Here is a 21,959-nt window from a genome sequence, read left to right as displayed (position 1 = left end):
TTTCCACGACACGAATAGCTCGTGCATATGTAATCATTCATCGTAAATAAGAGGCGAAGGATTGCTCAGACATCCGACCTCGATGCAATTAAAAACACGCAAACCAATGAACCTCAACTCCAACAAGTAAACCTTTAATCCATATTACCCATCAAATCGATTCAGGCGTCAAATTCTCAGGGGCAAAACCATCGGGAAACTCAGATGGATCAAAGTTGAACTTGGCAATGACAGCTCGCGCACTCCCAACAACCCTCAGACATAGAAGTTCTTTTTCTTCATGCTGATCGTGATTCCCATTCTCTTGGGACACAAGTGGATCACAAGATGATTCAGGATCCATGGGATCGAACCCATTGAACGGATGTTGACCCGGTTCATGCCATCGGCGTTGACGAGCTTCGACCTCTGTAATGAGCGATAACAAACTCGGTTGATCAGAGCACCTCGCGACGGCGTCGGCTTCAAGGCTTCCGCCGATAACAGCGCGGCAGACGATCTGACGGAGCCAGATGTTCCAAGATTGCGCTGGATCTTCACTTTGTAGCACGCGCGACACATACTCGGGTGATGCTGATTGAGGTCCTAGTTGGGACGCATCGCTGTGATATACACGTAACCAGGCATCCGCGACGACAGTCAGAAGGGTACCGGTGAACATGACATTTTGGACGCCAGTGGCGAAGACCTTCGGACAAGCTTCGCAACGGATAACGCTCTGCGCTGTTCGCGCGGCGATATAGAGAGAGCAGAGAGTGTGAGAGTTGACGGGGAAAGAGGCAAGGGAGGAGATATGACTGAGGCAGAGGTAAAGATATGACAAGCAGGTGCATTGGGGCGGGGATTCGGAGGCATTGGAGACGGGTGGCGTGAGAGGAAGGGCATCTATGTTGTCTTGAAGAGTTATATGGGCTGGGTATAGGCTAGATGTGGCTTCTGTGACTGTCGAATAATCTGGCCAGGGACTTTCGGACGGTGGAATAGGGAGATTTGGATTTTTGGGCCTTTCTGCTCGCCAATTTTGATGGTTTTCGTCTTTAGGTATATCATTCGATGGCTGCGTAGCGTGTAGCCCTTGCCAGTAGACTTGTGGACATAGCTGCGCCGCCATATCTGGTACCGTGGGCTTTTCGTCTTGGGAATAGTTCGGCGGGGTCACCTCTGGGCTAGGCCAGACGTTGGGATGCCTAGAGAAGTCGGGCGCATCGTCGTCTTCGCGGGATCTTTTCTTGGGTGGACGGCCCATTTGCTTCTGCACTGAGTAGTGACATATGATAGACTGTTTCAAACAGCGAGTGCACCCTGCCAATTCACCCGAGCACTTGAGCTTTCGCTTTCCTGTAGAGTATAGGATTAGCGCAGACCCGAGATGGCACCAACTTGGGACTTACTGCATTCATCACAGGCCGCATGTCGCTTAGGTCCATTTATTGAGGCCAGCAAATTATCATTCAGTAATGGTGGCCCCAAAGAATCAGCCATAGTTATTTAAAAATATCCAACATCGAAAAGTACAGAAAAACGGTGACAGTCAGTCAGCGCTTAAGTCATCGATAGGCGATAAGAGGGGCGGTCAGTCATGTGGGCGGTGAGTTGTGAACCCAATTGGACGAAGAAAAAAAAATCTCGGGATCAACAGAGTCGCAGCAGATTCGATACCTACGCCATGGCGAAATTGGACACCAAGGCCTCGAAAAAGCGCAAGGCTGTCACCCGAGATGTGGAGGAGGAAGCAGGTGTCTTCTCTGGCGATGAACTTAGCGCAGAAAATCTCGATGGAGCTCTCTCCGACTCCGCCAACGACCTGTCGGAGAGCGAAGACGACGACAGCGAGTCGGAAATTGAGTTGATCGACGACTACAGCTCCGAAGAAGAGGAAGATGAAGAGCCCGAGCTCGACAGTGATGAGATTCCCTCTGATACTGAGACCATGTCCACCAAGGCCACCAGTGTCGACCACGATTCCAATGTTCGAGTTGTCAAGGACGCCAATGGAAATGAACGGTACCTTTACGATGAAATTAACCCGGATGACAACTCAGACTACTCGGATGTCGAGGAGAATGCAAACACCATTGGCGACATCCCCTGACCTTCTACGATCAGTACCCTCACATCGGATACGACATCAATGGCAAGAAGATTATGCGCCCTGCCAGAGGCGAGGCTCTGGACGCATTGCTTGACAGCATCGAGATTCCCAAGGGCTGGACTGGTCTTACGGATCCTTCCACTGGAAAGCCTCTGGAACTTAGTCAAGAAGAGTTGGAGCTGCTGAAGAAGGTGCAGATGAACGAGACCCCTGTTGATGGGTACGATCCTTATGAGCCCACCATCGAATGGTTCTCCAGCCAGAAGGAAATCATGCCCCTCAGCGCCCGTCCTGAGCCCAAGCGACGCTTCGTGCCGTCCAAGCATGAGCAGAAGCGTGTGATGAAGCTCGTCAAGGCCATTCGCGACGGCCGTATCCAGCCTTACCGGCCTCCGGAGGAGCGCGAGGAGAAGGAAGACGATCTTGTCAACTACGACCTGTGGGCGGACGAGGTTGCGCGCCCTGATCACATCATGCACATTCCCGCACCTAAGCTTCCGCCTCCTGGTTACGAGGAGAGTTACCACCCTCCTCCGGAATATCTCCCCGACCACAAGGAGCGCAAGGAGTGGGAGGCTATGGACCCCGAGGACCGCGAGCAGGACTTCTTGCCCAACGACTTCGGCTCCCTCCGCCGGGTTCCCGGATACGAGAACTTTGTCCAGGAGAAGTTCGAGCGTTGTCTGGATCTGTACCTTGCTCCCCGTGTCCGGAGAAGCAAGCTCAACATCGATCCCGAGAGCCTTTTGCCCAAGCTGCCCAGCCCAGAGGAGCTTAAGCCTTTCCCTTCTGCCTGTGCAACCGTGTTCCGCGGACACAAGGGCCGTGTTCGTTCGCTCAATGTGGACCCTACTGGTATTTGGCTTGCCACAGGTGGTGACGATGGTACTATTCGGGTCTGGGAACTTCTCACCGGCCGTCAATTGTGGAGTGCCAAACTTAGCGACGAGGACGCCGTCAACGTTGTCCGCTGGCGACCGGGCAAGGACTCCGTTATTCTTGCTGCCGCCGCGGGTGACGACATCTTCCTTTGCGTGCCCCCGATTGCCGATCCCGAAATTGAGAAGACGAGTCTGGACATCATCGACGCGGGCTGGGGTTACGCCGCATCGCAGCCCCCTCCCAGTGCCGCCGAGGCCAACAAGAAGAGCACACCTCCTTCTTGGACCCGTCCATCATCCGAGCTGGCCGACGCTGGCGTGTGCGCACTCATCCCTCTTCGGTATATCGCCAAATCGATCTCCTGGCACCGCCGTGGTGACTACTTCGTCACCGTCTGCTCAGGTGCCTCCACACCTGCCTCCGTTGCGATTGCCATCCACACCGTCTCCAAGCACCTCACGCAATTCCCCTTCCGACGCCGTCTCAAGGGTGGTGGCCCTCCTCAGACAGCCCACTTCCACCCCTCGAAACCGATCCTTTTTGTCGCCAACCAGCGCTCCATCCGTGGATACGATCTCTCCCGCCAGCTTTTGGTCAAGATCCTGCAACCTGGTGCCCGCTGGATCTCCTCTTTCGATATTCACCCCACCTCGTCCAGTGCATCCGGTGGTGACAACATCATCGTGGGATCTTACGATCGTCGCCTTCTCTGGCACGATCTCGACCTGTCAGCTCGCCCTTACAAGACCCTCCGCTACCACCGCAAGGCTATTCGTGCCGTCAAATTCCACCCCGGTGGTCGGTACCCGCTGTTCGCGGACGCTAGTGACGATGGATCCCTGCAGATCTTCCACGGCAGTGTTACAGGCGACATGCTCAGCAATGCTAGCATTGTTCCTCTTAAGGTTCTCAAGGGCCACAAGGTCACAGCCGAGCTCGGAGTGCTGGATATCGACTGGCATCCTCGTGAAGCGTGGTGTGTCAGTGCTGGCGCGGACGGAACTTGTCGCTTGTGGATGTAATTATGGTGCTTGGATTCTGTGCATGATACTCTTATTCTGGCGTTTTGTTTCTCGTTGTATGTGTGTGCATAGTTCTCACTTTGTATAGCCATCTAAAAGTTGTTCCAATATAAGGTTCATAGATCAATGACCTTTGAAGCGTATTTAATCCTGGCTAGTAATTACAGCCCGGCCGAGAAGATAAGATAAGTCTAGATGCACACGCAGTTCTTTATCGACGTCTCTCCTAACATGTCTTCAAAGCTCCTCTCAAGACTTCTTTCCCTGCCTTCCTCAAGGTTTCCTCGTGTATTACTGTCTGAGGGTGTAAGCCACAGTTGCCTATTTGAAAGCCGTTTACCTTTCCATCTCTGATCTGGCTGTATGGGTCAATTTATTATTAACGGAGGAATCCATGGTAAATATGTGCATAGAAGAGGTATCCTAAACGATGAAAATCAATGTCTAGACATGATTATATGTGATCTCAAACAATTTATCAAACACCAGTGCCCCAGTCGCGCCGCAACTTTTCATACTTCTTCATATCAGTGACACTGGGACGAATGAAGGCTTTGGCAGCAACAAAGTCCTCGTACTTGATAACGTCGCGACGCTTGATAGCCATGTAACCAGCACGGCGCAGGAGACTGCCCAGATCAGCACCACTGTATCCCTCACACTCCTCAGCGAGTCTCATGAGTTCATCATTGAAGTCAATGCGCAGCTTGCGAACCAAAGTCTTCAGGATATCCACACGCTCAAGCGGGGAGGGAAGGTTCACGAAGAGCAGAGTTTCGAGACGGCCAGGACGAAGCATGGCAGGGTCGATGATATCAGGTCGATTAGTGGCAGCGATGACGTAGATACCCTGGCGACTGCTGCCCAAACCATCCAGCTCAGTGAGAAGGGTGTTGACGACACGGGCAGAAGCCTCAGAAAGACTATCGTCTCGACGGGGCACGAGGGCATCGAGCTCATCAAAAAAGATAACGCAGGGAACGGAGGATCGGGCACGGACGAAGACCTGGCGCACAGCGCGCTCAGATTCACCGACGAACTTGTTCAACAGTTCTGGACCCTTGACGCTAATGAAGTTGGCGCGGGACTCGTTGGCCACAGCCTTGGCCAAGAGTGTCTTACCGCAACCTGGCGGACCCCATAGAAGGACACCCGTGGGTGCGGTGATACCGACTTGAGCGTAGATTTCAGGGTTCCTGATAGGCTCGGTGATGGCAGTGGCCAATTCATCACGGATAGTGCTGAGAGCACCGATATCCGCCCAGGTGGTATCAGGGACTGTGGCAAAGCCTTCGCGCTTAGAAGAGGGCTGGATCTTGGGAAGTGCAGTGAAGAAGTCTGCATTGGAAACGAGAACGGTCTCGGTCTCCTCGCCGATGGGAGTATCCTTAGCATGCTCGATCAGACGACGGAGCTCTCGCACCTTAGGGTTGAGGTCATCCAGCTCTTCGATCTCCATCTCCTCGCCGCTATTCGCTTTTAAGATGGCCAGATACCGCTTAATGGCAGCCGCACCGGCTGTTGAAACGAGGTCGTTAAGATCAGCTCCAACAAAACCAGCAGTTCGATTGGCCAGGGTCTTGAAGTCAAGATCATCTGCCAGGCGTAGCTTGCGCGTAAGTGTGCGCAGGATTCTCTCCCTGGCAGGCTCCGAGGGCACAGTCATGTTGATCTCCTTGTCGAAGCGACCACCACGACGCAAAGCTGCGTCCAAGCTATCCGGGCGATTTGTAGCCGCAAGGACGATCACGGGTTTGCCATCAGTCTTCTCGAGAGCAATTTCATCCATGCATGTCAAAAGCTGGGCGACAATTCGCTTTTCCATTTCTCTCTCTGGGCGCTCTCACGCTTAGGTGTAATGGCGTCAATCTCATCAATGAAGATCAAGCAGGGAGCGATCTTCTTGGCTTCATCGAAATACTCACGCAGGGCCTTCTCAGATTCACCGGACATACCGGAGACGACAGAGGGCGCCGAGATGGAAATGAAAGGTACACCCAACTCTGCTGCGAATGCATTGGCGATCATGGTCTTACCACAGCCCGGAGGGCCGTGCAACAAGACACCTCGCGGCGGCTGCACATTAGACGACAAGTAGACCTGCGGCCGAGTCATGGGCAAGATGAGCAGATCGCCCAATTCCTGGACCACCTCATCCAAACCACCCAAGTCTGCGAGACTGACATGTGTGGGTGGTGATCGATCAATCGCCTCGCCCTTGCGTCGCTTGGATACAGACTCTCCCCCTTCTCTCCTTCTCTTCGAGGGTTTGCTGGAGGTTCCGTCTTCGGTCTTCTTGGACGGGGTTGCTTTTGTAGTCGCCCACTGACCGACAATGCTTTGATTCAGGCCATTGGGCTCCTAAATAATTGATCACAATTAGTATTACTAGCAAATCCAGCGATGTTTTATGGGTCATGAATACCGTAGCCGCCGGGTCGTCCAGGCCTTCAAAGTCCCCTTCAACTGTGTCGTCCTCCTCATCAGCCTCATCAGCCTGCAAGACAGCCAAAACCCTCTCCAGGCTATCCTCCAAAGACCTCTTCTGCTGGCGCTTCAAGCTCGAATTCGACTTCTTGATCTGGTCATACAGCATCTGAACCGACAAACGGGTATCGGGGTTGTCGTCGATAATCTTGCGCACAACCTGGTAGACCTGCCCCAGGAGTCAATATAAAACTTTTAGATCTCATTCATGGCACATACATCACGGTCCAAGCTCTGACTGAGGGTCGGTCTGCCCCCGCGATTCCTGGGCGCCATGATGGACTTTTTTTTTCCAGCGATAACACAATCAGGAAAAAAAATTGGGGAAGCGGAAGAAGCACCGCTTTGAAAAATACGTGTATTTCGGAGACCTTCTATACCGCCCCACGTCATTCTCCCCCGACTTGATCTTGTTGACTTGCAACATGCGAGATGGGAAACACCGGCAGTTCACAGAAGATCTCATCCCAGGATCGGTGAGTTCACTCCTTGCCAGACATTAATTTCCTGGGAACCACATCCACAGAAGCCTCCCACAGGACACAGTTGCGAAGTGTTTTCCCCTCACGAGACCCCGTCTACTACGTACCTTAGATCCATTGCCAGCTAATATCTACATTTTGACTATAGGGCGATTCTAGACCTTAAGAACCAACGCGATAAGATCAAGCAATACCAAGTCCGCATTACCGTCCTCACCGATCGGGAAACCGAGATCGCGCGGCAATGTCTCGCCCGCAATGATCGACGGCGTGCGCTGCTCGCACTACGGCGTAAAAAATACCAGGAAACGCTGCTGGATAAGACCAACAGTCAACTCCTGCAGCTGGAGCAGCTTACTAGCCAAGTGGAGTTTGCACTGGTGCAAAAGGATGTGATGTATGGCTTGCAGCAGGGAACTCAGGTGTTGCAGACGATCAACAGGGAGATGGGCGGTATCGAGGGCGTGGAAAGACTGATGGGGGAGAATGAGGAGGCGCGCGCTTATCAAGAGGTTAGTCTGGAACATGTCTGTAGCAAGGCCCGAATACTAATGGTCTTATAGGAGGTCAGCCGCATGCTAGAGGGTAATCTGTCGAACCAGGATGAGGAGGAAGTCGAGGACGAGCTCGAGGCGCTACGGCTTGAGGTTGCTCCCAAGGTTCCTGAGCAGCCAGTCCTACCCGACGCTCCTGTACAGCAGCCTGTTGCATCCGAACCTGAGCGTGAGGAGGTTGTTGAAGAAACGCGAACAGCCCTGCCTGCATGATAGAAGTCATGTCTTTTGATTACCTTGATCAGCATTTGGACGGCGTTGGACGCTTTTGGTTTGAATTGTTCATCATTCGTTATTGTTGGCGTGTAAACTCATAATACATTGTATCCCATCCTTCCAATCACATTCTCAAAGGTCATTCCTCCCCACTGCGATTACTGACCGGGCATAACATGGCTTCCAATGTCATTGAGTCCCGGGATGGAGACGTGGTCATTGGGGTTCGCAGCAGCTTCGTACAAGAAGCTGACCGGTTCACGGTTCAAGGCCATGAACTGGCCCTTGAAACCAATATAGCCAACCTTGGTGACATCATCCTCGCCGTCTGTCCAATTGTCCTCAAAGAAAAGCGTGATGGATGTGGTGGTGTTCCAATGGGCGCGGTTCAGTGGAAGCTCGAAAACGTCGGCTCCGGCTACGGGCTGGGGGACCTCGATGGTCTGAGTAGGGGAGAGCTCTGAGGCGGTTGAGAAGTCGAGGTCATCGCGATTCTTGAACAGTTTCACGGTCTTGGGAGCTGCAGCGGTAGGTGCAGTGTATAGGAGAAGGGAATGAAGTTTGACTTGGCCTGTGAAGCTGGTGTTCTGGATTAGCTTTTTGCTTTTTGAAGCGAGGGGTACATGGCGGGGTTCGGATTTAAATTTAAACACGCACGTCAACAAGTGAAACGACCCGTCACAACCGGACGTAGTCATGGCTTAGGGTAACTCACGGAATGTACATCAACAGCTGCTCATCGGCATCACTCTCCAGCTCGGGCTCGTCATTCAGTCTCTCGGCCCAGGTTTTCCGGACAATAGCAGCGCCGCCCTTTTCGGTCGCTTCTATTTGAATAATTAGTATTAAAGCCGGGACTGGACAATTTGTCTCAAGATGGTGCATACCATTGAGAGTAATGATCGAGTCAAAGTCGATCTGCGAATAGAGTAGGGACTGGAGCGCCGGGGTGATGTCGTTTGAGTGGTCGTGCTCGCCGTGGCAGTGGCCGCCGTCACCGTGATGGTGATGGTGGTCCGACATGGTGAATGAAAATGCTACACGTAGGGGAGGCTAGCAAAAGACTCTGAAAGGAGACTTGCGGAATCAAAATAAATCTTCGAGAGCGGATCTTCTCCGCATCCCGTGACGTCGATCAAACAGGGGTGGAGATCCTTTAACGGTTGAGTGAAGTACAGCGCGATCAAAATCATAATACAGATGTTCAAAGAAGCAGCCGCGAATGATCTCTCCAGGGGTAGTCAAGGGTTCAGTGAGCAGACCATAACAAAGAAATGGTCTAACATGGGGTCTACAGACAAGTCCAGAAGGATGTTGAGAAAGAACTGAAGAATCAGTGTTTCGGCCTACTTTGACTACCTTCTCCGTCGAGCTTCAATAGATTCTGATCACACTCTGCGCTACGGTAATCTCCATAATCCTATGCAAGCTCCAATAGATGACGCCCATGTTTTTATCATCTATGGAGTCTAACGCCAGGGTATCTTGGAAAGAAATCTTGACCGTAGTACAAACTAGGTGACTCTGTAATATTCGGGAGCATACTCCAACAGATAGCTCTTCTCAATCTTAGTTACGTCACGTATGTATGTCTTGGTGCCTGTCTGCATAATTTCATGGAAAATCACCCAGTCGGCTTTTCGATTCTGGAGCAAACAGTCAGTCATGCACAATCCCGTTTCAAGGAACAGGGATACTTACAAACATCAAGGAACTGGGATGGGCGTGAAGCGTCAGACCACCACTGACAGTCTTGAAAGTACCATCAGGTTGCATCTTGGCTGCATGGGCGAAATAGCCCGTCGTGAGACATCGTTGGATCTGTTCCGGCCGTCGGCTGAGATCCACTGCACCATGACGTGACGAAAGTGTTTCATCGGTTTGAATTCCAAATCGTTCGAGGTACCGCTTGAGTTGACCACGGATGCTCACTGCTCGTAGTAGAGCACGGTAGTTCAAGAGGTTGTCGCGACACCACTTGGAGTCTTTCTTGCCTTTGGTCACAAACGCTTGGTATACGTTCAGGTAGGTGAGGTGGTCTCCTTCTTCCACCGCAAATTTTCGTCTATGACTCTCTGCATCCTTTTTATTGCCATCATGTTGCACCCATACGGTCCCTTGGAGACTGACCATGGCTGCGATGGACAAAATCTCACTTAAGCAACTGAAAGCGGGTGCAGCCAAGAGCACTTTGGCCATCATGGGGTCAACTGCAAGCTCTGCCATTCGGGTCCCCAATGGCCTTGTGAGCTTTGCATAGTCATCAACGGCACCGAGTGAATAAAGCAGTTCAAAGGCACGAATGACGAGCTCAGCCGGGGGAGATGTTAAGAAGTCAAAGCGGACAATGTTGTCAATGCCTAGTGCCTTGAGCTGCATAATGATGGGAGCGAGATTCGATCGTTGGATTTCTGGAATAGTTGCCTCGGGAAGTTGATCGTAAGTCTGCTGAGTGTACAGCCGGAAGCATTTTCCAGGCTTCGTTCGACCTGCTCGTCCAGCACGTTGAGTAGCCGATGCTTTCGATATTGGCACAGCCGTCAAAGTTTCGATGCCCGTGCTAGGGTTATAAGCTCTGAGTTTGGCGAACCCACAATCGATCACATAAACAATTCCGTCAATTGTGACTGATGCTTCCGCGATGTTGGTTGACACGATAACCTTGCGCGTATTCTCTGGTGCTGGTTCAAAGACGTACATCTGCTGGTCCGTGGTAAGACCGGCATAGAGAGGCAGTGTAAGTAGTCCAGGAGACTTAGGATGAAGAGTCGCAGCTCTTTCAGAGAGCATCTGGATTGCTCGATCGATCTCCTCCCTTCCAGTGAGGAATAAAAGAATGTCTCCCTCTTCTTCTTGCGTGTGAATCTCAAAGGCTGTTTTAACGGCCCGTTCCACGTAGTCGTCTGCGGGAGATTCGAGAAAGAGCATGTCAACTGGATACATCCTGCCCTCTAGACTAATAATTCTCCCAACGCTCCCTCCGCGATTTCCTGACTCGGCTTCAGGCTGGTACTCATCTCCAGCGAAAAATCGCAGGAATTCCTCTGCTTGTAATGTCGCACTGCTGATGATAATTCGTAGTTCTGGTCGCTTCTTTCTGATTTTCTTGAGGATACCAAGTAAAACGTCGGTGCTTAGAGATCTTTCGTGTGCTTCGTCAACCATAATCACAGAATACCGCGACAGAAGTGGATCAACAAGTGCTTCTCGCAGTAGCATACCATCTGTCAAGAACTTTATTCTAGTGACAGCTGATGTCAAATCTTCAAAGCGGATAGAATAGCCCACTTGTTCACCGACTTTGCAGCGCATTTCCTCTGCGACTCTGGTCGCCACTGTTGTTGCTGCTACCCGCCGAGGCTATTTCGACAGTCAGATGTATCCACTATTCCATTTAGAATGTAAGCCATACCTGTGTCACTGCAATGAGCTTTCCATCTTCACACCAGCCGGCCTGGTCAAGATATTGAGGAAGTTGAGTCGTTTTTCCGCTCCCTGTCTGTCCCACCACTATGGTGACCGGGTAGGTCTCGACCAGATATAATAGACTATTCTTATGTCGCGCAATGGGCAGCAAAGCTGCAGGCTTGTATAATGCCGGAATAAAGGTCATGGAGACATCAAGCTCTGAAGCCATTCTGTCGAAGATTGATAAAACCTAGTTCTTTGCAAATTTCAAGCTCTCAGCTTATAAAAATGGGACTCTGCACTGGAAAGTGAGCAGCATGCTTAGGCCCAGACACTCCAAAAATTTCCCGATAAGAACTGCTTCATTTCGTCGTGGTTTTGGAGAATGCGGCGAACAGCGGTCTCTATAAAAGCTACCCGCAATCACGTGCACCCCACGTCACTTGTTTGGAGCTTCCCCGATGTGTTTCTGCCTACTTCAATCTTTCTCTCTTCTGTGTTGACACTATCTTCCGTCGCCTTACCTGCGCTATCACCGTGAAAATCACTCGAGATGTCGGAGGAGGAAAAGACTGTACGTGCAGACCCCTTATGCACCCTTGAAGCGGAGTCTTACCCTGAATGCAGCCCACTCCCACCAAACCCTCCGCTGTAGCGTCTAACAGCCCCCGCGCCGAGTCGCCGACTACTGCGCGACCCTTGGACTTTGACGATGACCCTCAGGATCATAATGCTCAGTCCAGCGCTGCCGCGACTGCCCAACAAAGTGCTCAACAAACTGCCACCGAGGCTCCCCCGGCTGCCCAAGCTGCCCCGCCGAAGCCACCCCGGCCTCTGGGCCCGAGAGAGCAGTCGGAAATTACACTCAGGGAAGCTTTCCCAAGTGTTGAGCCCGGTGTGATCAAGGCTATTCTTACGGCGAGCAATTGGAACGTCGAGCGGGCATTTAATGCACTCCTTGGTGCGTAACGATTCCTGAAAGGGCACGCAACAACTACTAAACCTTTGTCACAGGCATGACCGACCCGACGGCGCAAGAAGATATGGTTCCTCCCCCGAAACCTCCCCGCCCGTCCCAACAGCCTACATCTACCACTCAAAGACAATTAGAGTCCGACGAAATGTATGCGCGTCAACTCGCAGAGCATTACAATTCCTCAGGCCGCCGAGCACCTGCCCCTGGGTGGGAGAACGATCCGCGGTATCTTCAGCCCAGAGGAAGCGAGGATTCCGAAGAAAAAGACTACAATTTCTTTGACGGTAATGTCTCTAAAATCTTGCCCAGTATGCCGGATTCTAATTGTGGGGTAAATTGCAGATGATCTGCCCGCTATTCGTGAGAACCTTCGAAAGGGATTCCTGGAGACACAGTCCAAGGTCAATTCGTGGGTCACCAATCTGAAGAAGAGAATTGACGGCGAAGATTTGGAAGAGGAGCCTCGTCAAAACTATGAGCAGCCTTCGCCTTATGGACGCCCACGACGCAGTGGTGATATGGGCCGTCGCAGTGGAGATCGTGAGCGCTATGATGCCGATCCGCATGTGCTGAGCGATGATTTCTCTGCTCTTGAGCTGAGGGACTCTGAAGGTAAGCTTTTTGGTCTGATGTTCACGGGCAATATTAACGTGACGCTAGCTCCCCCGCCCCGTCCTCCTCGTCCGGGGACCCAGAACCTGCAGATGAAATCCTCGCCCTCGCCTGATAGGCGAAAGGTGTCCTTCCAGGATGGCCCGCCCACTGAAATTGACACCGGCAACCGCACCTCCTCAGCAGGAAAGTCTAGCAAGTGGCAGCCCTTGGCCACTGTTGAGCCGTCCCCCGTCGCTGAAAACGACCCCTTCAGCCTCGGAGACAGCGATGATGAGAAGGAGACCAAAGCTCAGGAGCTGACCAACCTGCCTGAGAGCGAACAGCTGAAGAAGGCCACCGAGGAAGCCATGTCCGGCGAGATTGGCTCTTCCAAGGACAAGAATGGCAAGACTGAGGAGTCTTCGAAATAATATGCCGGAGATCAGTTTCACACATGGACTGAATAATTTTCACATCAAACTTACAAGCCCCTTTCCACCCCGGCGATTTCGACTCACCAACACCAGAACATCCCACCTGTTCTACCCGAGTACCCCAATTTCTCTTATAGCTATGATCACGAGTAGAGGTAGCCACCGTGACTTCCTAATCAAACAAACAAACAAATGTCAGAATAGAAGACTCCTGAATTCCTATCTAGTAGACATAGGCCACACACGAGCCAAGGGTATCATTCCAACCGGCCACATTGGCCTTGAACGCCACAAACCAGAACAGCACCGGATGGAAACCATCAGGCATGAATTTGATAGATCTTACTCCGCAGTCGGAGCATGTGAAATCCGCTTTTGCGTAGCGCCATCTTTCCGCAAATCTTTAATCACTGTCTGCGAAGACAGTCAGTACCCAAATTCATTCTCAAGAATCACACACATACCGCAAGAGCATCAGGATTAACTCCGTTCTCAATCATAGAGACACACAGAGATAGCTCTGTCCGGTCCAGGTGGGTATTCTAGATTCTGTGAGTTCACCTTGCGCCGACCCATTCCAGGTGCTAGACCTGGAGGGAGGCAGGGGTACTTACGAGCAGGATAGAGATCTCATGAAGAATATCGATGATTTCACGTGCAGCCTGGCGCTTGTCGTCTGTCTGGGGAGGCATTGTGTCTGGTCAACTGGCGGGGAGGTTGATGGGTGGCAGAAGTGAGGTCGTGTTTGTTGTGGGTCGCTGGAAGTCAGCCTCATCCCGCCTTGGGCCATTTCAGGTATTTGGACAAGTTCATCATTCCAGGAATAGCGTCGTCATGGTCTTTGCATTTACTTTTACTTTCGTGATTTTGACACGAAATTTGGATACGCTGAAAATTGCAATATACTCATTTCGGGGTCACCTCTAGCAATCGTAGCACCGATCGCGATGCTCTGATCAACTAGTTGATCACGTCCAGGGCTCTTGCCACAGCAGTCCCTGAATCGCCCATATGTCTTCCATGGACACTCAACACATTAGTAGCGAAAAGTACCTGGCGAACAGCTCATGAGCCCAGCCTGCTTCGTTTGCAATCTTCGAAAACCACAGCAGTCAAATAGCGCTTCCGAAGGGCGACATCCTCATTGACGGTAGAGACTGAACACAGTCCAGACCTTAGAAAGAACTGCAGACTACACTACCATAAGTTAAAGTCCAGCCACATCTAGCTAGACTCGGCATCGGTGGAAAACGCAAGCTCCCCCAGATGCAGATTGCGAGTCTTCAATTGAAAAATACATCAACAATAGTATTTCACGCCACGTAGAAGGCTGCAGGTATATGGAAGCCAATCCTCTCCATGCCACGGCAACTAGGCATCCCAATATCCTCGAGACAAAGACACATGGAAATGCACTGCCCTCCTTGACACTGATATCACTGGTTCAACATGGCCCTCCCAACGAACATCTTGATCTAGGCCTGGACTGAACCCTTCCAAATCTCTCAGCACTGGTCGCAACATTTTGCTGAGTCACATTAGAACGGGAGACACAAAAATTGGGAACAGCTTGGGGACTTAGAGCAATTACCGAGTAGTGAGATAAAAGACGAGACAGCACTGAATGAGATAACGCTGGACTGAATGACATAGGCCCCGGGCCGAAAGAAACTAGAAGCGAGAATACCCATGCGCTTGAATGACTTCGTCCTCCTCATAAACAGGAAGAGCCGATAACAGTACGCGCAATATCATCAAATGACTGGTGCATACATGAACAGACTTGGTCACTGGCCACAAAATGCTAGAGCGGTGATTTTGTGCCTAAGGCAGAAATTGTCCAACGAACCTCGCGATCTCCACCCGATCAATTTTCTTACATTTGCGGTCGAATATTCAGTAAAGGCGCAGAAAGCCCCCCCCATCACCAGACCTGTAATACTCTGGAATGACCACTTAGGTCGTCTGCCGAAAAGAATGCCCTCCACCGTGACCATCTCGGACATTCATTCCTTGAAGAGGAACGAGGCACTCGAGATTCTTGGCCGGATTTCACGCGTCGAGAAAAAGACATTTCCCACCAATGAGGCCTTCGGTTTCGGCGAAGAATTATGGAGAAAGAAGCCCAACACGCGGGTTCTATACGCGACTCGTGCAGTTGAAGGGAGACAGCCGGACCTGATCGCCTACGCGGTTTACGTGCGTCAGAAGGGAGCGGCTCTCTTGCACAAGGTCTGCGTGATCGAAGCTTATCGTCGAAAGGGCGTTGGTCAACAACTCATGTCCTACATTCAAGAACGCCTTCGAAAGGAGGGTTGTCAGTACATTCAGCTATGGGTAGATGAAGCCAGGGAACCCGCTCGAGCATTATATGTCCGGGAGTGGATTCGAGGAGTGTGAGATGATCCCTGATTACTATGCCCCTGGGCGGACGGGCATCAGAATGATACTCGACTTGGAACGTGATGAGTGAAGCCACCGGTGGTTGTTCGACCCTACCGGGCCCTTTCTTGATCATATTTTGGATAACGTTCCTTGCCTGCTCGGAGCCTCCTGGTAGAAATACTAGGAGGGGCGAGAAATCATCGCCGTGGTTGGGCATGTCCGCACTCCTTGGCTCCCGAAAAGGAGCATCCCTTGCAGGACGCCTGCCGCGAAACGTGAGCCCTACTCCGACGCGCCGCTCATTCCCGGCTGTCACTTTGCTACATACTTCGGTGACGTTGAGCATATCCAGGCATGGCTTTGATCAAAGGGTTCGCGTTGAATGACTCCTTGTCCCTTTGGCGAGTGCCAGGGAGAGGCGTACTTTCTGGAGACCAGGAAGTCATCTCCTCGCCTCGCACTTTCTTTCTCCTTCTATTCTCTGTCGTATTCCTAATCCATTGATCCAGGCTCCGATAGGTGTGCAGTCGGGGGATTTGTATGCTTCGTCCATCGTGTGATAGTCGTGTGTCTCGAATTATACGCACACCTCCGGAGGTGCTCCGGATCAATCCACCGGGCATGGCCTCTTGCCTCTTCATCCTTCTGGCTTTCCTGTCTGCCGTGAGCGCAGCAGGTTTGTCCGCCAATTACCCTATCAACGCGCAGTTGCCCCCAGTCGCGCGAGTGTCGCAGCCCTTTAGTTTCACCTTCGCCGATGACACATTCGCCAACGCCGATGCGAAAACGAAGTATTCACTATCTAATGCACCAGAATGGCTGGAAGTTGAAAGTAGCACTCGCACACTTTCTGGTACACCGCACTCGGATGACGATGGCTCCAAAGCTTTCAAGCTAGTGGCGTCAAATGGATCCGATGCGGACAGCATGGATGTCACCCTCATCGTGACCTCGGACAGCGGACCAACCAAAGGAAAATCTCTCATAGCACAACTGGAAAAATTAGGGCCAGTGTCATACCCAGCAACGCTTTTCATACATCCCGGTCGCTCATTTTCGATTACATTTGACCCAGAGACCTTCCAGAACACCCACCCAGCCACGATCTACTACGGAACCTCGCCTAACAATACGCCCTTGCCATCATGGATCGGCTTTGATCCATCTACCTTGACGTTTGCCGGCAACAGTCCATCTTTCCCCGGGGCTGGCCCTCAAACATTCACTTTCCAGCTCATTGCCTCGGACGTGGCCGGGTATAGCGCTGTCAACGAGACTTTCCAGCTTTCTATCGGCCCGCACACCCTGGCATTCAACGAGACTGTCCAGACGTTCAATCTCACGAGAGGTGAAAATTTCAGCAGTCCCAATTTCCGGAACCTGTTATCAATGGACAACTCCCCAGTCTCGGGAGTGGATGTGAAGAGCATCGATGCCAATTTGCCAGATTGGTTGACAATGGACAAGGATAACATCTCCCTAAGTGGCACGCCGCCAAAAAATGCAGTCAATCAAAACATCACTATTGTTGTTACCGATACCTTCGAGGATCAAGCGAGAATGATGGTACGCTTAGAGTTCATGGAGTTCTTCCTCGAGACCGTGGAGGGTTGTGAAGCGACCATTGGAGAAGACTTCATGTTTGTGTTCAACCAGTCCATCCTCACCGACAACTCCATTCAACTGGATGTGGAGTTGGGCAGCGACTTATCGTCATGGCTTGTCTACTACTCCGAGAACAAAACGCTCTACGGACATGTTCCTGCGGATATGAAACCCCAGAAGTTCACTATTCCGTTGAAAGCATCTCAAGGATCTACTACCGACTCGCAGGATTTTGAATTTGATGTTCTCGAGCCAGCCGAAACCCACAATGGGAATCATGACCCATTCTCTGATCCGTCCAACCCTTCGCACAAGAAAGCTGGTATCATCGCGATCTCTGTTGTTCTCCCAGTCGTAGTCATTTTGAGCGCTATCATTCTCTTCTGTTGCTGGCGCCAGAGGAAAAAGACTGCTACGGTGGAGGAAGGAGAATTCAAGGCGAAACCATCGCCACCTCCCCGACCAGCCAGACCCGACATGCCAAAGAATTGTCCACCTGGTGTCACTGAAAGACCCTCTCAAGACGATCCTTCGGATGACTTGATGAATCCTATCTCTCCCTCATCCGACCCCCCCCAAACTTGAACTTGGTCCATCTTGGAACGTTTCATCGTTTGACAAGCCAGATGATACCATGGACGTGAGCATCATTCCCCAGCCTAACCCCCCACTTCGTTCTCCCAAGCGCAGTACCTTTGTTCCTCTGCGAGACTCCATTATCGAAGAGGATAAGCCAATTGATTTCTCTCCCGACAAGAGACAAAGCAATAGGTTATCGTATGCTCGCAGCTCTCCCGTTCGCCGTCGCTCTGGTAAAGGCTCTCGTCGGGAGCCTTTGAAGTCTATTCAGCCTCGAGTTGCAAAACGTGAATCCATGCAATCATCGAGGTCCAAGAGATATTCCAAGCGGTCAAGTGGAATCTCCTCCGTTGCTTCTGGACTGCCGGTTCGACTCAGCGGTGCCGGACATGGTGCCGGTGGGTTTGGACCTCTGGGACACGGAATGGTTCACATGTCATGGCAGACCACCAAGGGCTCTCTAATGAGTGACGAAAGCAGCCTTACCAACATGACTCCATTTTTTCCTCGACCACCCTTGCTCCTATGAGACACAGCATGACACCTAGCATCCCAGAACACTATAAGCGAATGACTATGAGGGCCGTCGAGCCTGATGAGTCTACCATCTCCGAAGCAGACTCACTCGAGGCCTTTGTCCACAGCCGAGCCAAGCACCGCAACTCCTCCAACCCTCTCTTCTCTGCCCAGATCAGTCGTCGTACATCTTCTGGTATGCGCGCGCTCGAGCGAGCTCGCAGTATTCGCAGTCGCGCCGACACAGTGTCGGTTTCAACCTTCAGTGACGAATTCAGACAGTCGATCCAAGGACGCCCCTACTCCACGGCACTATCTGTTTCTGAGTATGGCGATGAAAACGCCCGATTCTCCCAATATCAGACTCTCCAAGCACCGTCTCATCTTTTCCCTCTTGCTGAAGGCCATGGCCAGAGCCAAAGCCAGCTGAGTCTGGCCCAAGACTACCGCGGAGTGATCTCCCCACTTCCACGATTCTGGAGTGAAACCAGCTTAAGCAGTACCCAGCGCCGGGAATCCGGTTCCTACCCCATGCCTCCAACCCGAGTCAAAGAAAGCTCGACTGTACCGCAAAGTTCGTCCATGGTGTCAGATCTTGACGTACACCTATCCCGAAAGGCTTCCCCTCAAAAAGCCACCGACTACTCCGCCCAAGAGTGGCAAACAATAAACGAGCCCCTCGAACCGCCACCTCCCCTAAAGAGCGCTAGTTCCCGAGGACTCCCTGTAGCCAGCAGCGGCGAGTTAGCGTTTGTTTGATTGAGAATGGTTTCTCGGTCGGGGTCTGTGGGATTTTGTGCATGGCGAACTTGATATCCACTTGTTTTAGAATCATTTTCTCAGATTACATTAATTAGTTTTAAATGTCAGAAACAGTAGCATTTTTAAGCATTAGTGGTTCCCCTCCCAGGGCAGCGAGTGGCACGTGCGGTGCTGCAACTGCTGCATTTCGGTTGACAGGTCACGATTGTAGGAACCTGTACGTGTGTAAGGAGTACCGGCATACATAGTCCGATGCATGTGGTCTTCACCGACCGCTACCAAGGAGATTGTCTCCCCACGTGTATGGGCCCTACGGGCCTTACAGAGAGAATGATGAGCCCGTGGGGGGGAAAGGGGGGGGGGGGTTTCCCTATTGCGTGACCCGAGGCTGCACAGGCAGAGACTTCACACCTCGACCTGAAGGTGGGAGTCAAAGAGCAGCTAGACTGCTCTGGCATAGGAAGCTATATCTTAAGATGTGAACTATCAGGACACAACGTCCTAGTAATAGGACCTTGATAATCACTCAACTTTAACCGCTGGACCTGGTGAGTCAGGTGACTCTATAGAGCACACGACCGGTAGGTAAATTACAGAGAAAAACTCTGCTTCTCACATATCTTAGCTACACTGAAGTCGAGCGTATACTCGCTTTCCATTCCCGACACCTCTCCCCCAAGATCTGACGGGCGAGCCCTAGATCGTCATCGTTCCCCACTCGGCTGGCGACTTATCGCGGGACCCAGAGACGCGCTGAAAGGCCTGCGCCCTCACCTGACTTCAACCTCTTCCTCTTCATTCATCTGGTACTTTGCTTCAATCCCCCTCCCCCCTCCAGAAATACTTCAATTCGTGCCATAATGGGTCAGACCTTGTCGGAGCCCGTGGTTGAGAAGGTGAGTCGCCGAAAAATTCCAATTTGCCTGTTTCCTTTTGCCCCTCCCCACACTGGGTGACGCCAGACGCCCATTTTCATTACCCTCGGTCAACCCCATCTGCCCACGGTAGTTCTTTGTTGGACTTGAAGAGCCGCTATCCCATCTCTACCGACACTTCTGAATGTTTTATGAATGGTGTCGCGCGGTCGATCGCCTATGCGGGGTCCCTGCTGACTCGTGGAGGGGCTGAGTGACTTGGCCTGGAGAGGAGGCTATTCCGAGCATTCACACGACCGCTCTTGATTCCAGCACCACCAAAACATTCTTCAGTGACTGACGTGCGTTCTTTGCTCCGTTTTAGGTGTCGGCCGAAGGTGGAGATGACTGCTGTTTGTACGGCGTGTCGGCCATGCAGGGCTGGCGTATCAGCATGGAAGACGCTCACGCAGCCGTACTGGACCTTCAAGCAAAGTACACCGGTAGCGACAACGGTAAACCGACAGATCCGGATCAGCGTCTAGCCTTCTTTGGTGTATACGACGGCCACGGTGGCGACAAGGTTGCTCTGTTCACAGGCGAGAACCTGCACAAGATCGTCTCCAGGCAGGAATCTTTCGCCCGAGGAGACATTGAACAGGCTCTCAAGGACGGCTTCCTAGCTACCGACCGGGCTATTTTGGAAGGTTCGTTTGAATTGAGATCAGAGGATATTCCCTTTTGACCAATTTCGCACAGACCCAAGATACGAAGAGGAAGTGTCTGGATGCACTGCCTCAACAGCAATTATCTCCAAGCGCAAGATCTGGGTGGTAAGTGGACCTCAGGCAATACTACGAGAAGGAATTGCGGTTGGCTAAACTGATCACAGGCGAACGCCGGTGATTCCCGATCAGTCCTTGGTGTTAAGGGCCGTGCGAAGCCGCTGTCTTTTGATCACAAGCCCCAGAACGAGGGTCAGTTCCGTTTCCTACGCATTGTGGCTATTGCTAACTCCCTGCAGGCGAGAAGGCTCGTATTAGCGCTGCGGGCGGTTTCGTTGACTTCGGCCGTGTCAACGGTAACCTCGCTCTGTCCCGCGCCATCGGTGACTTTGAATTCAAGAAGAGCCCTGAGCTGTCGCCCGAGCAACAGATTGTCACCGCCTACCCCGATGTGACGGTGCACGAACTTACCGATGACGACGAGTTCCTCGTTATTGCTTGTGACGGTACGAATGTCATATTTGTGGTTTTGATCGCTTATGCTAATGGCTATCAGGTATCTGGGACTGTCAATCCTCCCAAGCCGTGGTGGAGTTCGTCCGAAGGGGTATCGCCGCCAAGCAGGACCTTTATCAGATTTGTGAGAACATGATGGACAACTGCCTGGCTTCCAACAGTGAGACTGGTGGTGTGGGCTGTGACAACATGACCATGACCATCGTCGGCCTTCTCAACGGCAAGACCAAAGAAGAATGGTACAACCTGATTGCGGAACGGGTTGCGAACGGAGACGGACCCTGTGCTCCGCCTGAGTACGGCAAGTCTCACGAGGAACCCGAAGAAACTCCCTCGTCGTGCTGACGGAAGATCTGTGCAGCCGAGTTCCGCGGCCCCGGGATCCGGAACCAGTTTGAGGACAACCCCGATGACTACGATTTGGAGATGGAGCGCTCGCGAGCTTTCAGCACGCGCTCAGGCCGAATTATCCTGCTTGGCGATGGCACCGAGGTCATCCCCGACCAGAATGAGGAGGAGCTTTTCGATCAGACCGAAGACCACCAGGTGCAACCGACCGATTCTGCCCGCATCTCTCGCGAGGATACACCTGGCCCCCAGAGCAAGCAAGAGGGCACTTCCGCTCAAATATCCGAGTCCCCAGCCTCGACCGACGACAAAGACAAGGCGACATCCTCGTAGTCTGATTTTGCATTCTTTCTCGTCTGTTTAACTGCTTTTCCCCTTTCATCAATGTCCCCCCCCCAATTTTTTGCCTTGAGAACGACTCTTCTTTGTCCCATTCCACCCCGAGTCTACGATCGATGTTCTCTTTCATTTTTCTCCTTTTTTCGCTTTTCAACACGTTTATCATCGGGCTTCACCTGTTTT

At 51.9% G+C, this 21,959-nt stretch overlaps 12 protein-coding genes across 12 annotated transcripts; 7 read left to right on the top strand and 5 right to left on the bottom strand.

Moving 5' to 3' along the window:
* Positions 1–151: 151 nt before the first annotated feature.
* On the bottom strand, positions 152–1,482 carry N7477_001113 (Zn(II)2Cys6 transcription factor rglT; the record flags this gene model as incomplete). The annotated part of the gene is made up of 2 exons (XM_056962776.1): positions 152–1,338; positions 1,392–1,482. 2 exons carry the CDS (start codon positions 1,480–1,482, stop codon positions 152–154), a joined length of 1,278 nt encoding a protein of 425 aa, XP_056827779.1.
* A 184-nt stretch (positions 1,483–1,666) lies between these two features.
* Positions 1,667–3,996, top strand: erb1 (ribosome biogenesis protein ERB1; the record flags this gene model as incomplete). Its single annotated transcript, XM_056962775.1, has 2 exons — positions 1,667–2,053; positions 2,107–3,996. 2 exons carry the CDS (start codon positions 1,667–1,669, stop codon positions 3,994–3,996), a joined length of 2,277 nt encoding a protein of 758 aa, XP_056827778.1.
* A 478-nt stretch (positions 3,997–4,474) lies between these two features.
* Positions 4,475–6,759, bottom strand: N7477_001111 (putative AAA family ATPase/60S ribosome export protein Rix7; the record flags this gene model as incomplete). The annotated part of the gene is made up of 4 exons (XM_056962774.1): positions 4,475–5,829; positions 5,922–6,357; positions 6,422–6,652; positions 6,703–6,759. 4 exons carry the CDS (start codon positions 6,757–6,759, stop codon positions 4,475–4,477), a joined length of 2,079 nt encoding a protein of 692 aa, XP_056827777.1.
* Positions 6,760–6,915: 156 nt separating this feature from the next.
* N7477_001110 (ESCRT-III subunit protein VPS20) lies at positions 6,916–7,732 on the top strand (the record flags this gene model as incomplete). The annotated part of the gene is made up of 3 exons (XM_056962773.1): positions 6,916–6,959; positions 7,114–7,477; positions 7,529–7,732. 3 exons carry the CDS (start codon positions 6,916–6,918, stop codon positions 7,730–7,732), a joined length of 612 nt encoding a protein of 203 aa, XP_056827776.1.
* Positions 7,733–7,893: 161 nt separating this feature from the next.
* N7477_001109 (PITH domain-containing protein) lies at positions 7,894–8,758 on the bottom strand (the record flags this gene model as incomplete). The annotated part of the gene is made up of 2 exons (XM_056962772.1): positions 7,894–8,314; positions 8,451–8,758. 2 exons carry the CDS (start codon positions 8,756–8,758, stop codon positions 7,894–7,896), a joined length of 729 nt encoding a protein of 242 aa, XP_056827775.1.
* Positions 8,759–9,249: 491 nt separating this feature from the next.
* N7477_001108 (putative ATP dependent RNA helicase) lies at positions 9,250–11,372 on the bottom strand (the record flags this gene model as incomplete). Its single annotated transcript, XM_056962771.1, has 3 exons — positions 9,250–9,381; positions 9,437–11,095; positions 11,148–11,372. The coding sequence occupies 3 exons, from the start codon at positions 11,370–11,372 to the stop codon at positions 9,250–9,252; spliced, it is 2,016 nt and encodes a 671-aa protein (XP_056827774.1).
* A 324-nt stretch (positions 11,373–11,696) lies between these two features.
* N7477_001107 (uncharacterized protein) lies at positions 11,697–13,144 on the top strand (the record flags this gene model as incomplete). Its single annotated transcript, XM_056962770.1, has 4 exons — positions 11,697–11,717; positions 11,771–12,104; positions 12,158–12,403; positions 12,462–13,144. The coding sequence occupies 4 exons, from the start codon at positions 11,697–11,699 to the stop codon at positions 13,142–13,144; spliced, it is 1,284 nt and encodes a 427-aa protein (XP_056827773.1).
* Positions 13,145–13,489: 345 nt separating this feature from the next.
* N7477_001106 (mitotic-spindle organizing protein 1) lies at positions 13,490–13,839 on the bottom strand (the record flags this gene model as incomplete). The annotated part of the gene is made up of 3 exons (XM_056962769.1): positions 13,490–13,561; positions 13,612–13,689; positions 13,762–13,839. 3 exons carry the CDS (start codon positions 13,837–13,839, stop codon positions 13,490–13,492), a joined length of 228 nt encoding a protein of 75 aa, XP_056827772.1.
* A 1,285-nt stretch (positions 13,840–15,124) lies between these two features.
* Positions 15,125–15,547, top strand: N7477_001105 (GNAT family N-acetyltransferase; the record flags this gene model as incomplete). Its single annotated transcript, XM_056962768.1, has 1 exon — positions 15,125–15,547. The coding sequence occupies one exon, from the start codon at positions 15,125–15,127 to the stop codon at positions 15,545–15,547; it is 423 nt and encodes a 140-aa protein (XP_056827771.1).
* A 606-nt stretch (positions 15,548–16,153) lies between these two features.
* Positions 16,154–17,722, top strand: N7477_001104 (uncharacterized protein; the record flags this gene model as incomplete). The annotated part of the gene is made up of 1 exon (XM_056962767.1): positions 16,154–17,722. One exon carries the CDS (start codon positions 16,154–16,156, stop codon positions 17,720–17,722), a length of 1,569 nt encoding a protein of 522 aa, XP_056827770.1.
* A 49-nt stretch (positions 17,723–17,771) lies between these two features.
* Positions 17,772–18,991, top strand: N7477_001103 (uncharacterized protein; the record flags this gene model as incomplete). The annotated part of the gene is made up of 2 exons (XM_056962766.1): positions 17,772–18,143; positions 18,194–18,991. 2 exons carry the CDS (start codon positions 17,772–17,774, stop codon positions 18,989–18,991), a joined length of 1,170 nt encoding a protein of 389 aa, XP_056827769.1.
* An 863-nt stretch (positions 18,992–19,854) lies between these two features.
* N7477_001102 (PP2C family serine/threonine-protein phosphatase) lies at positions 19,855–21,770 on the top strand (the record flags this gene model as incomplete). The annotated part of the gene is made up of 7 exons (XM_056962765.1): positions 19,855–19,890; positions 20,234–20,555; positions 20,608–20,681; positions 20,741–20,825; positions 20,873–21,079; positions 21,130–21,372; positions 21,451–21,770. The coding sequence occupies 7 exons, from the start codon at positions 19,855–19,857 to the stop codon at positions 21,768–21,770; spliced, it is 1,287 nt and encodes a 428-aa protein (XP_056827768.1).
* Between the last annotated feature and the right edge of the window lie 189 nt (positions 21,771–21,959).

The sequence above is a fragment of the Penicillium maclennaniae genome, assembly GCF_028827695.1.
Source record: "Penicillium maclennaniae strain IBT 15551 chromosome Unknown utg000001l:1.0-3280838.0:1.0-3283122.0, whole genome shotgun sequence".
Lineage (NCBI taxonomy): Eukaryota > Fungi > Ascomycota > Eurotiomycetes > Eurotiales > Aspergillaceae > Penicillium > Penicillium maclennaniae.
The sequence above is the reverse complement of the archived record's forward strand: the minus strand, read 5'-3'. Positions and strand labels throughout refer to the sequence as shown.